The sequence below is a fragment of the Oryzias latipes genome, chromosome 22, assembly GCF_002234675.1.
Source record: "Oryzias latipes chromosome 22, ASM223467v1".
NCBI lineage: Eukaryota > Metazoa > Chordata > Actinopteri > Beloniformes > Adrianichthyidae > Oryzias > Oryzias latipes.
The window spans coordinates 20,066,752-20,085,682 of NC_019880.2; the positions used below are offsets into that span (position 1 = coordinate 20,066,752).

At 42.6% G+C, this 18,931-nt stretch overlaps 2 protein-coding genes across 4 annotated transcripts in view; one reads left to right on the forward strand and one right to left on the reverse strand.

Annotated features, from left to right (window-relative positions):
* The first annotated feature begins 1,352 nt into the window (after positions 1-1,352).
* On the forward strand, positions 1,353-14,718 carry mocs1 (molybdenum cofactor synthesis 1). Of its 3 annotated transcripts, none has more exons than XM_004082711.3 (11): positions 1,353-1,672; positions 2,115-2,226; positions 4,837-5,004; positions 5,738-5,902; positions 7,080-7,141; positions 9,189-9,300; positions 11,105-11,217; positions 11,355-11,465; positions 11,554-11,674; positions 13,231-13,278; positions 13,389-14,718. In XM_004082711.3, exons 1-11 carry the CDS (start codon positions 1,421-1,423, stop codon positions 14,420-14,422), a joined length of 2,298 nt encoding a protein of 765 aa, XP_004082759.1. In that variant the 5' UTR covers positions 1,353-1,420; the 3' UTR covers positions 14,423-14,718. The 3 variants fall into 3 exon arrangements, with proteins under 3 accessions (XP_004082759.1, XP_011488931.1, XP_020569200.1); XM_011490629.3 differs by having other exon boundaries at positions 13,231-13,293; positions 13,389-14,198; XM_020713541.2 differs by having other exon boundaries at positions 1,408-1,672; positions 2,062-2,226.
* Positions 14,719-16,253: 1,535 nt separating this feature from the next.
* Positions 16,254-18,931, reverse strand: part of daam2 (dishevelled associated activator of morphogenesis 2) — a 57,421-nt gene continuing 54,743 nt past the window's right edge. Inside the window, exon 26 of the mRNA XM_011490628.3 lies at positions 16,254-18,917. Coding sequence (XP_011488930.1) covers positions 18,705-18,917 — 213 coding nt within the window. The 3' untranslated portion in view covers positions 16,254-18,704. The remainder of the gene's footprint in view (positions 18,918-18,931) is intronic.

Here is an 18,931-nt window from a genome sequence, read left to right on the forward strand (position 1 = left end):
AAACAAGATTTGTCCTCTTTAAAGGTGGTTTTATTAACACGCTTGTAATCTGGTGTACAAAAGTGAAACTGTAAAAAATACAGAAATAAAAACAGTCAAATAGCAGTCCTTTTAAATAACATTAAACAAATGAATCAAGCATTTTAGCCGTTATGAAACACACACAATATGCCAAACTGCACACATCTAACAGCACGGCATAATGTTTAACTTTAAAACTTATAAATCTGATTTAAATCATTAAAACTCCCTACGCTACTCCCTTAACGCTCCTGCCTACCTCACAACATGAGAAACAATGAACCACATGTCATGTCGGCTCAGACGTCGCCCGGCCAAACAAGGTCTGCGTCAGGTGCTGGGGGACCAGAGAATCCTGATGGAACAAGATGGAAATGGACTAGATGTGAGAACAAGGTTCTGTTAGATTGCTACGACTCAAGAAATCCCACCCAGAAGGGTTACATGTAGAGAATGTGGAATGAATGGATGCTTCGAAACTCGCAATCACCCACAATCAAGGCTAACTGCCAAACAACTGATAGCCCAATGCTCGAACATCCACAAACGGCAGCTCCTATCATAGCTTGAGATTGAAGCGGTACAAAACAATTGCAACACCACGGGAGAGCCAGAACACCAGGTCAAAGAGGAGGCTATACCACACTCCAACCCTGAGCCTGGTACACAGCCCCAACAACCACAGATACGCTGACCGAGGCAGCAACTGACCTAAAAGACAAGATCATGTCTAGGCAACCCCAGCACCAGCTACAACGGTTAAGTGATGTACCCCTAAAGCTCATGGGAAGTGGGGAATCATGGGAGAAAACCATGAGTGAGAGGGCTGGAAGTAGAAGTGACCTCCATGCTGTTTGGCTGTTTGTGTGGTCAAATAAACGGGCGTTGATGCTAAAAAGGAGACTTTCCTTCTCTGCCTATTTCTATGTCTCTGAGACTGTGTGGGGGGCACGGCCAACTCTCCAATGAAGCCGCACTGGCTGGGTCGTTACAATATCCTAAGGAGGGATTCTTAAATATATCAATTTTTATCTCCCTTGCAGATGTGCCCGTGTTATTGTTTGACGGGGCCCCTGGGCCCCAAACTCCTGAGTCCGCCACTGTTGACACGGACACATTTGTAACTGCAGCTCATCTAATAGTGAGCTGATGAGGTTAGAGCCCAGCCTGTTTGGAGTTCTTTATGAAGATCAGCCATTTTTTTAACTGACCGATCATTTTCCATACATCTGGAACAGGTTGGAGATGTTGACTTGTCTAAACTTCATTACCCAGTGTGCGTGGCGGCCACCTCTTTTTCTGATTGGCTGTGGTGTCCCCGCCCACACCGAGCGCTGTGAGGGGGGGTTGGCTGGTTCTGCGTCAGAGGACGGACCTCTTTCACTTAGAGTTCGCTGCGATGGCGAACTGCATGAACAGGAGTTTCGCTGTTCTGAACAGACATCCCAGTTTCAGGCGGTTCCGGAGGGTCTTCGCTCAGAGCGGCGGCATTGGCAGCGGCGGCGGCGGGTTCCGGACGTATTCCAGCGCGAACCACAGCAAGAATGAGGCGCAGGAGTCAACTTTAACCTCTCCGAACTTTTCTGCTCAACTTTCCTCCCCGAGGAAGGCGACCAGAACCACAGCCCATGGAGCGCAGCCTGGACCGGAGGTTCGTACCGATGACTCTGCATTCATGCTAGCTGACGCGGGTTAAAGGTGAAGTTAGACCGACTCGTCTCGGGTCAGGGTTAATAATTAACCGGAACGCTGGCTGTGGTTATCCCGGCACCAATAACCAAAGTGCGGGCTCCATTGCACATGATGTTAGCATGACGCTCACAGTGATCATGGGATCTGGATGATCATTTAGATCTGTTCAGCAGTCATTACAACCGTTACTGATTACTTTCTCCTGACTCCAGCACGGACACTTAAAGCTCCTTTGATCTCTTCCATTCATAAAACGTCAAACCACTTCATTCATATCTCGGGATGCTTCAGCACCATGTCTGTTGCTCTGATTGTCTAAAACCAATCGATTACTTTCTGTCCTCAAAGGAAACAAACTCGGGGTCCCGCCTGACTGTCACGTGGTTTCCTGTCTGTTCCAGGACAGGCTGACAGGTGACCACGTTCTGCCCTTTTCCGCCTTTCTGACGGACAGCTTTGGCCGCAGACACAACTACCTCCGCATTTCCCTCACGGAGAAATGCAACCTTCGTTGTAAGTGAACGTTTGAACATGGATCAGTGTAAAAAGGCTTCTTCTATTCCAAAAATAAAGACCCCCTTCAACGAAAGGGGGTTTCTCACATGTTATTGCAGCATTTTTCTCATGATGGAGGACATACTGTATAAAATATATTAAAAGTCTATATCCTGCTTTTCTTAAGCCTTTCAGAGTAAATTGTCTCCATATATATAATTATATAATAGCTTTGGCACACTAAACTACCATGACCATGAGATCTGGGGGGCCCTGTCATTGGGGGGCTGTCTGTGGGAGGCGGGGATCCACTATTGGTCCTGGACCTTGGAGGCTTGGTGGGTCGTAATCTTCACTAAGGGAATCGGTGGCCGGTCGGGCTGCCTCTGTCCCGTTGGTGCCGGTCCAGGGCTCTCACAGGGGCAGTGCTTGGAGACGTGGACCTGGATTTGCCCCTGGGACCGGCTCCTTCTTGGCTCCTCTCTCTTTGTGTGGGTTTGTGTGTTAAATGTCCTTGAAGAAGTGTGTAATCCAAATTCCTTATATTTAAACTTTAGTGAACTTTCTTTAATGGGTCAAATCTAAATGTTTTCAGCTTCTGGATTCACTGGCATGATTTCACATTTATGAAAATATAAATATTTTCGATATATTTCACTGAAGCCAAATTGCTTTAAGGTATAAAACCGATAATCCCACTCCACCCGATCAAAAGCTTTCTCAGCATCTAGAGATGGAAGCCCTTCTGGAACGGTGGGTGGAGCAGGACTGGAAAGGACATTAAATAAATGCCTGACATTATAGAATGATTGACAACCGTTTGGTCATCTGCCACTATTGAGGGCAAAACCACCTCTAAGCGACTGACTAGCATTTTTGAAAGAGTTTTATTATGGGATGGGATGAACCACAATCACGAGAAGGGAGAAGACTGCTTGTCGCATAGTTAGGGGTAGCAAGCTTGAAGTGAATGATTCTTCGAAGGGCAAAGTTTTTCATGAATTCCAGAGAGAGGTCCTGGGTATTTTCCATTTTGCATAGATTTGGTTGTTTTTGTGAGCTTTTGGATGGAAAATGGTTTATCCAGCCCCAAAGACATTTTGTCATCAAGGGGACATTTAATTTCCCAAAGAACGAGTCGAATAGAGTTTGTTGAAAGAGAGATTCTGTGTTGTATAGGGTTGAGTAGAATTTATGAAAGCAGTAGTTTATTTTTGAGTGGTCTCTGTGTTTGATTAGCTGGAGGGCTAAAACTGTTCCAGCTCTTTCACCATGTTCATATCTTTCAGACCATGATTTGTTGATAAGGTTTTCAAAATATCTGGTTGACAACAAGTTAAATTCTGTTTGAAGATTCAGTAATAAGTTAAGCATATCATTGCTTGGAGAGCTTCTAATTTGGGGATAGGTCAGGGAACAAAGAACTGCACAGACAGGACCGCTAGATCCAACCTGAAGAGAGGGATCAGGAAGGCCAAGTTGGACTACAAAAGGAAAATAAAGGACCACCTCTCCAACAACAACCCTCTTGACATGTGTCAGGGACTACAACACCCGACCAACGTCAGGGGACAGACCAGCACCGAGGCACACTCCAGCGCTGCACCAGAGGAAGAGTTGAACGCGTTCTTCTCGCGCTTCGAGACCACACCGCTGCAGTCTGAAGTCCCATCACCTCATCCTCACTTGGTTCCCAGCTCCAAACCACTGACTGTGCAGACACAGGAAGCACTACACTATGCAGCAGACCTCCCTATTCTGCTCCATATCAAGAACTTACGCATGTGTGCAATAACTGACTTTCATCTACCTCCACATACAATATTTAATATGCTGCACTTTATTGCACTCCACTTTATTCTATTTTTTACTTGTATTTTTATTGGTTCTTGTACATATTTTGATTAGATTTATAGTATTTACCACTCCAAGGGTGCTACAATAGTATTATTATGTACAATGACAAAAAAGGCTTATCTTATCTCCGATGCATCTTTGTATAGATTCAAATTTCTGTTGTTCGTCTTATTTTTGTAAAATGTCAGCTGTGATTGCTTAAAATAAACCACTTCCACTCCAATCACAATTTCAGTGTAGAAATACTCAGAAATCCTTTCATGTGGAATTCTTTTATGTTTCCTCCATGATGCGAAAAATGCTACCAGAACATGTTAAAAACGCCGTTTTCATTGGACTGGGTCTTTAAGTTGAGTAGAGGCAGAGCCTATTATTACTTTAGTGTTGTCAATTATTCTTGTTCTTGCTTTTGCATTTCCATTTTTCCCCTCCATTACTGTGGTTGAAACAGTTTTTCATTACAATGAAAAATGCTGGTACTTGAAACCTTTACTTTGATTTTGATGCAAAGTTAGTCTTTTTCATTATGTTAAATTAATGTTATTAATATTTATTCATAGCTTGTTCCAGTGTATTTACATTTCTACACTTCAATCCTGTTACTCTTTATTATAATTAAACATCATAGTTTCATCAGAGTTAAACCAGAATACTAAAAGTGTCATTTTCACTAAATTATTACAGATGAAGATATTGAGAGGCGTTTTTTATTTATTTGTTTGTTTGCAATGTTTTTCTTTTCTTAGGCTTTTTCTGTGATTTTCTTGTCAGGTCAGTACTGCATGCCAGAAAATGGGGTCAAGCTCACACCACGGAGCCAGTTGCTGTCCACGTCTGAGGTGGTCACTATAGCTCGCCTCTTTGTTCAAGAGGGGGTGGACAAAATTCGCCTTACTGGAGGGGAGCCTCTGATCAGACCTGATCTTCTGGATATTATCAGTAAGGATGGAATACGTGTTAATTTAATACAGGTTAATAATTAAAGTCACCATTATTCATCTTTCTTAGCTGTTTGCCCATAGTGACTGTTTTAAACACAATACTTTTAACCCTTGTGCTATCTTAGATGACCCCCCCCCCTTACATTGACGTGTTCTGCCTACCATGATAAAGGTGGAAAGATTTCATGTAATCCATGGACACCAGTGAGGTTCACAAATCATTGAAGAAAAAAGGTTCAGAGCACTGTCTAGTGGGTCTAGATGACCCAACTCCCAATGTTAGAGTGCCTAGGAAAGCACAAGGGTTACGAAAGATGTAACGAATAGAAAAATTATTTGAGCTCAAAATTGCGTTTCCAAGCATTTCTTTATTCAAGTCGTTGTGAATCAGAAGCTGATAAAGAATACTGCTGGAAAAAGTTTGTAGATGTGACATAAAATATACAACAGCAGGCCAAAGTCTCCCGGCTCCGCCCCTTTCTGATCATCCACCTGCAGACCAATAGATCCAAGAACGTCTTTGTTTTCCTGGTCTGAGCTGGAATCTGGATCAGAACTGGACGGCTGGATAGATCGGATGTTGCTACTGTTTTTGTTGCACCGCTAATGTTAGGATGGGGGGTTAGGGGCTGGTGTTAGTCAGAGAAGAACTGGAGAGGTTACACTTTTTGTGACACAAATGATAAACCTAATTTTCTTTTCCTTCTCTTTTTCTTTTTACCCTTTTGCAGTTGAACTAAGGAAGCTGGATGGCCTAAAAACCATCGCTGTAACAACGAATGGAATTAATTTGGCTAAACTTTTGCCGAGACTGAAAGAAGCTGGTCTGGACCTTATTAACATCAGCCTGGACACCCTGGCCCCAGCAAAGTTTGAGTTTATCACCAGACGCAAAGGTATGGCAAACAAATTCATAAATAATTAGAGCAGGGGTAGGAACCTTTTTGGCTTAGAGGGCCATGAACACTGCAGATTTAAAAATGTAACGCTGTGAGAGCCGTACACTAACCATATCTGGTCAATACGGGGTGAGGTTAAAATCCATGCAGGTGTTGAGGCTTCCATCCGTTAGACGTGATCTTAGGTTGGTCTTAATGTTCTTTAGATGTGAGAAGGACTGCTCACGTGGAAACGTGGAAGCAAACATTGTCAGGGCCGCTTGCTGTGTGTGTACCATCAGTACACACCAATACATTCATTCATTGGTTTGTTTCTTTATCAAACGAGGTGAAAGGCATGAATAATAAAAAAATAAAATAATAATTGGATGTTGATAAACCTATTTTCCCCACAAATAAGTTTTTTCCTGCATGTTGAGAAATCTTATTTGTTGGTAGTTGAGTCATAAACATTGTTGTCACAGGCGAAACAGGATGACTTTCCTCACGTAGTGTGTCAGCGACAGCATACTGTCACTCTGGACTTACGCCTTTGACTCATGCAAGGGAAGAGAAAAGAAGGGCGCTGCATTTATGACTCAAAGTGATCTGCCATCATGATGGTGTGATCTGAGAGGTCATCATGAGGTGCATTGACAGCATCAAGCATGAATGATGGGGCAGACTTCCCATCTGGGAATTCCATTTCTCACAGTTGCTAAAGCACCAGCAGAGCTCGCCAAATTGCTGAACACGGAGCTGCTGCTGCTGAGCCGCTGCAGGTTCCAGCGGGGCGGAGCTCTGGGTGGTACGCTTTGATAAGGCCTGACTAGTGAGATAAATGACTGACATATGCTAATGTATACAATTCTATACTAAACATTTAGCTTAAATGTAATCTTAGCCTCATTTAAGATTTAAAAATCAGCAACTGTGAGTTTTAATGTCCAACTACAATCTAAGATAAACATCAGGTTAATGTTGCAGAGTTTGGGAGTTTTGTAGGACATGAAAACAAAAGAAAAGGTTGAAAATTCTGTCTGCTGCAACAGAATTGGTGTCCAGATCTTCATTCATTCTCAGAAGCCAAAAGTAAAGTCTACTATATTTGTGAAATTGGTCATTAGGCCTTTCCAAAATTCAAAAGACTAAAATGTTGAGGGAAGTGGTAATCTTTAGCTGTGTTTGTGTTCAGGTTTCCACAGAGTGATGGAGGGCATTGACAGAGCCGTTGAACTGGGCTACTCTCCTGTCAAGGTGGGTCACTTTTAAACAGGCTTTAGAATAAATATTCACAGAAAAGCCTTTTCGAAATTTAATACAAATTCTTGATCTTGAAATCCTCTTTATCCTTTTCTTTGTTTCAAAAACAAATCTTTTCAAAAGTTTTACGTACTGTAAGTCTTTGTTATTAATCATTTTTAAAAAAGATTTGAAAATCACAAACTGATATCCTGTAATAATATACACAGATAATGACTCGATAAGGGTTTACAAAAAATGTAAATGACATCCTCATTCACAAAAATACCTTTTTTTGACTTAAAGTAAATAAAGTACTTTCCAAAAACTATTTTTCCTAATAATATAATGTTTAAAAATGTCAACGGCTTTAATTTTTACTCTTAAGAAGAGTCTTTGTTCAAGCTATTCCAAAAGGAAGGACCTCATTTTCCGGCTTATAACCCGCCATTTTTACAAATTATTTTGCCACGGGTGCGACTAATACTCATGAGAAACTTAATTGTGATTTTTATTTAAATACATAAACAGGGTAACAGGGTGCTGTAAGTGTTTGTAACAGCATTTGCCGCTGACATCAGCGCAGAAAACGCACTGTGCAAAACAAACATGGAATCTGATCAGTCTCCTAAACTTTATGATATTTTTCCTATTTGCATTTCTTCTTACAAACGTTTCCTTCCGCGGTCGAATACGGAGCAGCAAGTCGTCATACCGGGTCATAGAGACAGCAGGATGGCTCAACGCGCCGTCAATCAGACGCAGCTCCTGCAGCATCAATCTAACGATCGCCATAAGAAAAAAAGAACGACTGAAGCATCATATGGAGACGTGACGACAGATGCTTTTGTAGAACTTTAAAATAAATAATCCTGACCTCATTCTGTCAATGCTTCCATGTAAACATCAGGCTAAGAACGAACGGTAGCTCCTCCCACATTCAACAGGAGCGTCTAGCTTAATCCTTGTGCTATCCTAGGCACTTTAACATTGGGAGTTGGGTCATCTAGACCCACTAGACAGTGCTCTGAACCTTTTTTCTTCAATGATTTGTGATCTTCACTGGTGTCCATGGATTACATGAAATCTTTCCACCTTTATCCACCTTTGTCATGGTAGGGAGAACACGTCAATGTAAGGGGGGGTCATCTAAGATAGCACAAGGGTTAAGAACACATTTTTTGACAAGAGTTGAGCATTGAATGTGACGTACGACAAAAAAGAGGCAGTGGACGTGAATTTAACACATGAATAGTGTTCGGCGTGAATGCAGCAGTTTGTTTAGAAGCGTTTCCCTTTTTCCCCAAAAGTTCAACTTACACTCTGGAGAATCTGCTACTAAAATATTAATTATGAATACATTTAGAGATTTTCATGCTCATATAGGCTAGTGCGTTAACTTTTTAAAATCAATGAACGACATATGTTTTATGTGTTTAACTGTAATTTGAGTTGGATTTTAAAACATCAGTAGAAACACATTTCAATATGAAGGCATCCCCTTTTTCTTTGTTTTATTGATGATCAAGTCATAAATATTGAATTTATTTATATAAGCAATATTAAAAAGATTTCTGTGCAAAATTTGTACACAAATAGTGTTTCTTCATGTTCAGTTGGAGAAAAATTTCAATGTGGTTTTTTATTGGTTAACAATGGTTGTCAGTGAACCTCTTTTAATCGTCTGCTTTAAAACAAAGCCTTCTCTAAAGGTGCGTTCCACACCGAATGCAATTGGAACGTCAGGGGCGTCAAGTTTCAATGTTAAGTCAATGTACAGACGCAGTCTGAGGTCCTGCAGCACGATTTTGCCGTCAGGCGCAGCGCAGGACTCAGCTTTTGGCACGTGACTCGATCAAAGGGTAGAAAAATCAATCCAATGTGGCCGCTCGATGCCATGATTTTGGACAGATGCTGAATCAATGAACTGTGACACAGAGCCTTCTTGTGGCATGAACCAATGTAAACAGCGTAATAAACAGCAAACCCCGATGTACCAAACATTGGAGTTTCTTTACAGCTAGAGAGAACTGTCAGCAGTCTTCTGTGCTCTTTTCTGCAGGTCAACTGTGTTGTCATGCGAGGTTTCAACGAAGACGAGCTGCTAGATTTTGTCCGGCTAACAGAGAAAAAGCCACTGGAAGTGCGATTTATTGAGTACATGCCGTTTGACGGTGAGTGCTTACGTTTTGATGAGAGCTTTCTTTAAGCAGACTTCTTTAAGGCCTGCCACAATGAATCCCCCACCTCTCTGTCCTGTGCATCACCCCCCTCTTGCATTATAGGTGGGGTGGGGGTCCAGAGACCCTCCTTTATCTGTAGTGCCCATCACCATCGAAGGCTAGAACAGGATCTGAGCCAATCTTTTCATTCATCTCCCCTCTTCTTGAAGAGGAGCACAAGTACCCTTCTCCTCCATTCTGCAGGAATCACTCTTCAAGGTCCTGAGCCGCTGTGGGAGAGTGGTTGACCTCTGATTGGAGGGTTGCTCGTTTGTGCCTGACGAAGTGTCAAAAGCACTTTCAACTCTGATTGAAGAGTCTGTGTGTGAACGCGGGTGAACAGGACTTTGGGCCGTAACCCTTGTGCTATCCTAGGCACTGTAACATTGGAAGTTGGGTCATCTAGACCCACTAGACAGTGCTCTGAACCTTTATTCTTCAATGATTTGTGATCTTCACTGGTGTCCATGGATTACATGAAATCTTTCCACCTTTATCCACCTTTGTCATGGTAGGGAGAACACGTCAATGTAAGGGTGGGGTCATCTAAGATAGCACAAGGGAAATCACCGTTTGTCAACCCTTCAACACCCGAGCTTTAGCTCCAGTGTTGATGTTCTTTGAATAACCGTTTAGCATTTACTTAATAGTAGTAAAGGGTTTGCGCAATTGTCGCAAACCCTGGGGTCCACCCTTGCTAAGGGGTTGCCCCCTGCTGTGCTTGCGACCATCTTCATCTCGAGGTCTATATGCCTATAAAGGGTAAGCCTTTGAACACTGGTGTCAGGACTAAAAGGTTGCTCCCTTTGCGTGTCTGTGGTTGACATCCTGACTTATATCCAGGATCTGTTGGATAATAGTCTCTCCTTTTCCACAGTCAGGGCCTATTAGGCTGCAGTGTCTGCTTGTCACGTTGGTTTTGACGGGATAAGTCCTGGTGCTCATCCTCTGGCTGTACAGTTTTTTAAAGAAATTTGCAGCAGTTGGTCCAAATTCACATCGCAACCAATCCTGCACTTTTACCAAAAACGATCCCGTTAGAGTACAACTCGATGGTGGTTGAACTTTTGAGCCTTTATCCTCTTTTTGCACCTGCGGGACAGAGGAGGTTACATCGTCATGTCCTATAGGTGCGTTACACATATACATTGACCACACTCGACACACACTGTTATCTGATCAGCTGTTGGAGTGCTTTGCTAACCCTGCTAGGGGCAGAGTTTAATCTAAGCAGAGGCGTTCACGTGGGATTGTTGGAGCTATCTGTTTAGCTTACAGCAGTAAGGAAGGGCCTGTCTTTGCTTCAGAGTGTGAAAGACCACTCAACATGAGGCGTGGTCACTTCCTGCAGCGAGCTAGTCATCTCCCCTCACTTTTGTAGGGTGTTACTGTTTGGACGTGACAGGCCCTACGGTGGCTCACAATGTTGTTCTTGCAGCATCAGGACTTAACAGGTCCTAATGAGTGCTGCAGTTTGGTAGATGCTTGTGGGGGGTGTACATATGCTGCATACTATATGTGCTGTAGCGAGGGAATCCACTGAAAAGGAAGAAAATGTTGGGTCTGTAGCTTCTGTTCCCTGAAGGAGGAAAACGAGGTGGAACACTCCTGCTGAACACTTCTACGACAAACCTTCTGCTGTTACCTGGTCTTAGGAACAGCACAAGAACATTTTTAGGACAAAAAACCTGGAAAAACAACGACTGCTGTTATTTTAAAACACGTTGACCTACAACACTGCTTCTTTCCTCTGTAGGGAACAAGTGGAACTTTAAGAAGATGGTAAGTTACCAGGAGATGCTGGATCGCATAAAGCAGCAGTGGCCCAACCTGGAAAGGCTTCAAACTGGACATGCAAATACTGCCAAGGTCCTTAATGACTATTCACTCTTGAATACAGACACAGACATCCAAGTCTGATGTGTTGAACATTGCATGGTTTTCTCATGTTTAAGTATTAATAGTCCATATGGTAGTTTCAAAGGAAATGACTTTGTTTGTAACAGATGTTTAAAGTACCAGGCTTTGAAGGTCATTTGGGCTTCATATCCTCCATGTCTGACCATTTCTGTGGCTCCTGCAACCGTTTGCGAATCACTGCTGATGGAAACCTGAAGGTAACGTTCAAAATCACGACTGCTTTGTGGGGAAAAACAGCAAAACCCAGCAGACTGCGGGCTCACCTCCTGCTTTCCGCTTTCTCAGGTGTGTTTGTTCGGAAACTCTGAATTCTCTCTTCGAGACATTCTGCGTTGTGGAGCATCTGACGAAGAGTTGCTGCAGGTGATTGGTGCTGCTGTGGGCCGGAAGAAGAAAGAGCATGCAGGTAAAATGTTTACACCAGTGAATTCAACTACTAGTCCAAAATAAAGAGCTGAACATTTATTATTACACTGAAGTGTGGTTACAGTTCACTATTACTGCCTCAATTTAACAAACTGTATAATAGATGATGATAATGATGATATTTTAAAAAAGTCCAACATTATATGAAGGGATCCTGACATTGTTACCTTAAAATATTGATAGAAGCACAAACTAATCAAAAATATTAAACTAAGCCAAGTAAATAGGTTAAATCCCAATCATTTGTTTTGTTAGCATAAAGGCTAATTTTACTATTTTATGTTGAAATAAAATAGGTCAATTGGCAACTGTAAATTGTCCCTAGGTGTGATTGGAATGGTTGTGTGATTGCAGCACTGTGACAGACTGGTGACCTGTCCAGGGTGTCCCCTACCTTCGCCCACAAGTGGCCGGGATAGGCTCCAGCAGCCCCGTGACCCCCAAAGGGACAAAACAGAAGAAGATGAATGAATGTTTAAATAGAGCAGGACTTTGACTAGTTTTAAACGATAAAGCCAATGAAGCCTTCAAATGGCTGTAACCTCTGCAGAGTTGTCTTCTGTAGGGGACATTTCTAAGGATGAACATCTTACAACCAGAGCATACTACTGAATAATAATAACGGAATGGATTTATCTGCTTTTCCAGACGCTCAAAGTTCTTCCAATGTGTCCATCATTCATTCATTCATACTTGGTGATGGTAACTACTGATGTAGCCACAGCTGCCCTGGGGCAGACTGACAGTCTACGGCCCCTCTGACCATCACCAGGACATTCATTGTGCAGGATTTTTGCGAGCAGAGATACTCAGACCGGAAACTTCCATCGGTTCTGTGTTTAGCTCAGCCAGGAGACCTGGTCCGTTCTGTGATTCTAGAGTCTTGTCTGAGGCCTTCTCCTGGTGGGACCTGCCCAAAAGGCCTCCACAGGTAGACATCAAAGAGCCATCCAAAAAGATGCTTTAGCTACCCCAACTGGCTTCACTTAATGCGGTGCAACTCTATATTGAGAACTTCTCCCATCTCTAAGGGAGAAAGAACCAAGCTACCCTGCAGAGGAAACTCATTTTAGTTTGACCTGAGCTCTTATCCTTTTGGTAACGACCTAAAGCTTACAGTGTGGGAACATAGATGGAGACGTAAACCGACGGCTTTTCCTTATATCTTCACTGCTAAAGATCTATTCAGCCACTGCATTAGTCCAGCTGCCGCACATATCCATCTATTACCTATCAACATGTTCAGGTTACTCAGTTCTGTGATCCATATTTGCTTCTTAAATCAATGTTGAGCTTCTGAAACCATGTACAGTACAATGGCATGTATCAGCATCTGCTATTGACATTCACACTACACAGAGCAGAGGTAGGACCGTGAACTGGGACACATTTACAGCTAAAGGTTTTTCATTATCGTTTGTTACTTTTGTCTCTTAAACTGCCAATTCCTTAATCTGGTAGTTTATACGTATGCTTAGATAGTTATTTAAGGACTACTGGAATAAGCGTTGCTTCTCCCTCCTATGTCCTTTCTAGGCATGTTCAGTATTTCCCAGATGAAGAACCGACCAATGATCCTTATTGGTGGGTAACTCAGCTGTACGTACCAACCTGCTGGACTCAGTCCTGCACTGCTCACCTTTATGCTGTATAAAGCTAATGTTTTTATAGTCAGTCTTTGTTTCTTTCCACAGCAACAGCCAAAGGTTTGCTGCCACCGGCACAGTGGATCGAGAAAACTTCCCTCACTCTTTTCCATTTTAAAAATGACAAATTTCTGTTGATGTCCGCTTCCCCGTCTCATGTATGCCACTCACTCAGGAGACAGAACCTCCGTAAAGAGGCTTTTTTGTCCCTTCCAGGCTGCACTACTTTAACTCATGCAGCCCTTCAGATCTGCTCTATAACCTCTGGGAGTGGAAGATCTGAGACGTTTCTCAGGAAAGAGAAACCCACTGTGACTAACAGTCTCTGCAGTGAATTCTCAAACTCTGTAGAGCTTGGGACTGGTGTCATTTTCAGCACCTATCACTCGAAGACTGAAAAGGTAGAGACGCATACAAATAATTTGAAGCGCTGTTTTCTCAGGAAGCCAGGACTCCCTGTGTTTTGCACAATACTAATGGCTGCCAACTTCAGCTCTACACACTACAGGGTTAGACTGCTGCACAACCAAAGCTCCAAGAGTGGCACCACTGTGCCTTTTAGAAACGACCGGCAGAACACTCACCATGAGGCTGAAACCCACTTGACTCACACAGATGCTCAGGGCCGAGCTTGCATGGTGGACGTCGGGGGAAAAACACCAACACGTCGAACAGCTACAGCCTGTGCCACAGTGCTGTTGGGCCCGACGGCCTTCCGCTTACTTCAAGACAACCGGCTGGTTAAAGGAGATGCTCTGACTGTGGCACAGCTGGCAGGCATCATGGCTTCAAAGCAGACATCAGCACTTATTCCACTGTGTCACCCCCTACCTTTGGAGCATGTTTCTGTCGCTTTTGAACTCGATGAGCTTCACAATGCTGTCATCGTCACGACAACATGTCAGACAACAAGTAAGACGGGGGTGGAGATGGAGGCACTGACCTCAGTCTCTGTGGCCGCGCTGACGGTCTATGACATGTGCAAGGCCGTAACGCCTGATATCGTCATCACAGATATAAAGCTAGTCCATAAAACAGGGGGGAAGACAGATTTTCATCACAAAGAATTCAAGAAACCATAAACTAATCCATGTTTTATGTAACCAAATCTGTATTTTTCTACAAACACAAAGATTAAGTAGAAAATGTCAAATAATAGAAATACAGTTTTGGCTGTAACTACTGGTAATCTTCTGCCAGCACATTACAAAGTTTGCTTTTGTTTTATAAAATTAGAAGTTTTTGTCTTCTAATAAGCATTTCCGTATCAAACATATTGTGTTTTGCTGGCAGCTGCTGTTATTAAGACAAGTACAACATGTGTTAAAGATTTCATTTGCCTTCAATAAACACAACTCTTCAGAGGTGTCTTCTTGTATTCAGAATCATGTGTTCATGTTTAACCCCTGAAAGGGGGAGAAAAGGGCTCCAGTCTGAGCTGTTCTCAAGACAGAAGACAGTTCTGTCAGACAGTTATCAGTATCACAATGTATGAACAGAACCGGGGATTTATGAACACCGCTTCAGTCTTCATGAACATAATTTCTAGGTACAGTCAGGGCCCAGAGGGGGTCTGGACCAGAACTCAGAGAGAATTAGCTTATCAAACCCTACAACTACATCTTTACATAGTCCGGCAGATGAACTTCATCCAGATGGAGTTGGGGGACGGCTGGGGGCGCCATACGAGCCAGAGATGAGGCACACCATCAGGTACAAGAGCAGAGACGAGCCATCTGGAATCACTCCCACTCCGTAGAGGGGAAACAGGGACAATGTATGAATCCTACTGCACTAAACAGGCATGGAGAACTAAATGATAAATAAATGATCAAGAATAGAGGAGAGTAGAAGTAGATGAGAATAGAGGACAGAACCCCAGTGCACCATAGCTTCAAACTTCTAGCAGCCTAGTATCAACTTTATTGTTGTCATTAAGTTGAATTCAAACATGTTAATAGTAAATTAAATAGTCTCTGAATACTAACTAGTCTGACAATAAGTCTGTCCAAAGAGGAATGTCTTCAGTCTAACTTTGAATGTAGAAACTGTGTCTGCCTCTCTTCCATGAGCTGGGAGCTTATTCCATAAAACAGTGGCTTGGTGGCTAAACGCTCTACCTCCAACTATATTTTCACTAATTCTAGGAACCACAAGCAGTCCTGCATTTAGTGAGTGAAGTGTTCTGATTGGATGGTAAGGCCCTATGAGGTCTTTGATATAGGATGGGGTCATACCATGTAAGGCCTTATACAGTCAGGACCATACATATTTGGACAGAGACACATTCTTTCTATATGCTTGTTTCCATTTCTGTGGGAAAATGCCTTCTTGTAGTGACATCATGCAAAGTTTGATATCATGCCCGGCAAAATTTGGGGTCAAGATGACCATTGATGTGTTCTCCCTACAAAGATGGATAAAGGTGGAGAAGATTTCATGTAATCCATGGACACCAGTGAAGATCAAAAATCATTGAAGAAAAAGGGTCAGCGCACTGTCTAGTGGGTCTAGATGACCCCACTCTCAACGGTAACGTGCCTAGGATAGCACAAGGGTTAAAAAAAAAAGATGTAGGTGTATTTTGCTGCCCTCTAGTGGTCATACCGAAGAATGACAGCTGTGGTCTTCTTTTGCAGTCAAGCGATGATTTCTATGAAAAGTATTTTTATTGTTTGAGGACACAACAGTCAAATAGTGATATATGTAATTTATAATAATTTCTGTTATTGAAAAACATATTGTAGAGATTTTAGAAACATGTCTGATGCTAACAGCTGCTGTACTGTAGGCCAAATAATGTTAAAATGTTAATCAGAAGCCCATTTAACACTTCTTGATGTTACTTACCGAAAGTTTTGCCCTCATTCCAGCATTCATTCAATTAGATAAACAGATATAAACAAAATACTGTGTTTTCTGGGCCAGAAGTTTATTGTAATTCTACCAAAAACCGGATGAACGGACAAAAAAAAACAACAAAAAAGCAAGAATACATGTGCTGAAATGCCAAAATAATCCATAATACCCAGACCACCAGTTTAATTCTTTAATTTCTTTTTCTTTTAAGATGTGTACTTACAAAATATAGCACACTAAATAAAGCAAATAAGAGCATTTTTCCAACTGTACATTCTTTTGGTAAAAGATTCTGTTCTCAACAACAAATATACGGATCTCACAGTTACAAAACCTGACATAACGGGTGCAATATTTCTCAGGCAGTACAAACTGTAGAAACAACCGGTGTGCTCTTTTTTGCAAGCAACATTTTTAAAGGATGCTCTTCCTAACAAACAGGCATGCGGATCTGAGTGAAATGGCAGAAATACGTTTGTAACAGAAATGAACGTCTTGTCTACGATTTTCCCCCAGACATTCTTTTTATCATCAACACTTCCTGCTCCGTTGGACTGTCGTCTAGTTTCCACTTCCTCTTGTTTTCGTGCCACAGGATTTTAGAGCTACAAGCTCCAAAAATTAGCGGTGCATTTGGCAACATTTCACCCTAAAAGTGCATTTTACAAGCCGCTACTTGACGCTGACCCCATCTTTACAAGTAACATCCAGACAAGGGCCACATTGACATACTTGTTACGAGACTAATATTAAATAATACTGATGATTTTTCAACACTTCTCAAGGAATATTTAGCTCTGTAAAGCTGTAAAAATAGAAATAAAGTATGACGGATATTAAGAAAAGAGATTTGAAAATCCTACTAACACAGAGTTAAGGAGAAGCACTCATGTCAATTCAATGTGAGGTTTAAAAGAAAAACTTTCCTTCATTTCCTGAAGTGCAGCCTATATTTAAAGAGTGGAACTGTTCCATTGACCCTGATGTGGTTTGAAGAAGACCCAAAAACAAGATCAATAAACGAAAAAGTTGAACGCAGAGTGAACCTTTCATTAGTCTGTGGGGAAAACTGAGGGAAGAACTGGTTTGAGTAAAGACAGAGGCAAATCAGAGGCACTTGAAGGCGTACGTTAACATCTACGTCCTGGGATCATTGCTTCAGTAGTGGCATTTTTAGAGCTGAAAAGCACCAGGAACCTCTGTGCAGGAAAAAGGCAAACATGACAGTTGTGTTCTTGTCGGAGCCGAACTGAACTAGACTCAGCCAAGCAAAGGCTTTGGCTGTTTCGGAGCTTTCAGAGAGTCTTCCTACAAATACAAATGGTTGGAAATATCATCACTGAATAGAGAAAACCTCTAAGGAATCAAACTGTAATCAGTCGGCCACATACATGAATTTGAACAGGTATGTTCTATGGTGATGAGTTCGTGACCTGCTGGGATCATCCGTCCTGTTCAATGAAAACGCATCTCTGGTTTCCTGAAGCAAGTTTTAGTTCCCTAAGGGAATCGGATGAAGATATCACTGTGTGGAACACCAACGTCTGTCTGCCGTCAGGATTGACTTCACTGTTATTCCAATGAAAGTTGTTCAGAAAAGCTACAAAAGCTACAGTGCAAAGAAGAAAAAGACAAGTCTTTTTTTTTTTTTTAAACCAAAAATGTGTAGAAAACCTCCAACAGCAGTGTGACCTTTCTGCAACAACCACAAAATGCAGTGTGTACAAAGTCCCAACAATTTACACACCACTACATCTCTGTAAATACCTGTGTCTCTCACACACACACACACACACACATGCACGCACACGCACAGCCACACGTACACACACGCACGCACATGCACGGCCACACACACACACAATTATGAACCTGATTTTGACATGAATACAAATATAAAGGAATTGGAGTGAAGTGATGAAGAAGCTGGTTTTTGACGTTGGCACTCCTCGATGACGAAGCAAAGCCGAAAGGATCTGAACTTTGTCGCTGGACTGTGAAGAACAGAATCAGAACTCCTCTGCTGGAACCTTCTAAAATTCCATTTTGGGCTGAAACTTCTGTTTTTTCCAGATAACATCTAGAGCCACAACTGGAAACTACTTCCTGGGATGCTTTATTGTCCCTCCTCTGAACTTCTTTATGAGCTTGCATGAGCTGAAAGGTGGGACCACAAAAGTCCAGAGGTTTTTTAGAAGCAAAGGAGGCCAAAGGGGAATGGCTCACAGTGAGTCGTTGACACGGAGACCCTAGAACACAGTGTTAGCAGGACAGTTTATTAACATGGTGCAATGCATCACAGTGCTCTGTCCACTCCAACCATCATGGTTTTCCAACGTCTAGCATAATCTGTCGTAGGACCCTGACAGGATGTGGACTTTCCGTCCTCCCAGACAGCACGGCTGTCCGTCCAGCTGCTTGCATACATTCTCTTCAGCTTCAGTCAGGACTGATCCAGGAATAGAAACTGGGCTGAAGACGCTTCTTCCGACTCCTTTTCCCTTCCTAGCAGTCCATCTTGGTGACCGCTCGCTCACGGCCATCACTGTCCACCAGCTGGTTAACAGAGCGCTTGCGGTTACGTTTGAATTTGTTTAGGTCTTTATCGAACACCTCGCCTGATCGCAACGCACAGACCAGGTCATCGAATTCCCCGCCAACATCCTCTGAAGCGTCCCCTTTCTTGGCCCGGCGCTCCCTCTCCCTCTGCACCTTCAGCTGGAGGAGGAGCA

What these genes read in the sequence shown, in the direction of transcription:
- mocs1 (XM_004082711.3), top strand. Translation starts at nt 1,421, where the DNA reads ATGGCGAACTGCATGAACAGGAGTTTCGCTGTTCTGAACAGACATCCC. An exon ending in GTTTATCACCAGACGCAAAG is followed by an intron (nt 5,903 to 7,079) that starts GTATGGCAAACA and finishes GTTTGTGTTCAG; the next exon opens with GTTTCCACAGAGTGATGGAG. An exon ending in GACATGCAAATACTGCCAAG is followed by an intron (nt 11,218 to 11,354) that starts GTCCTTAATGAC and finishes TGTTTGTAACAG; the next exon opens with ATGTTTAAAGTACCAGGCTT.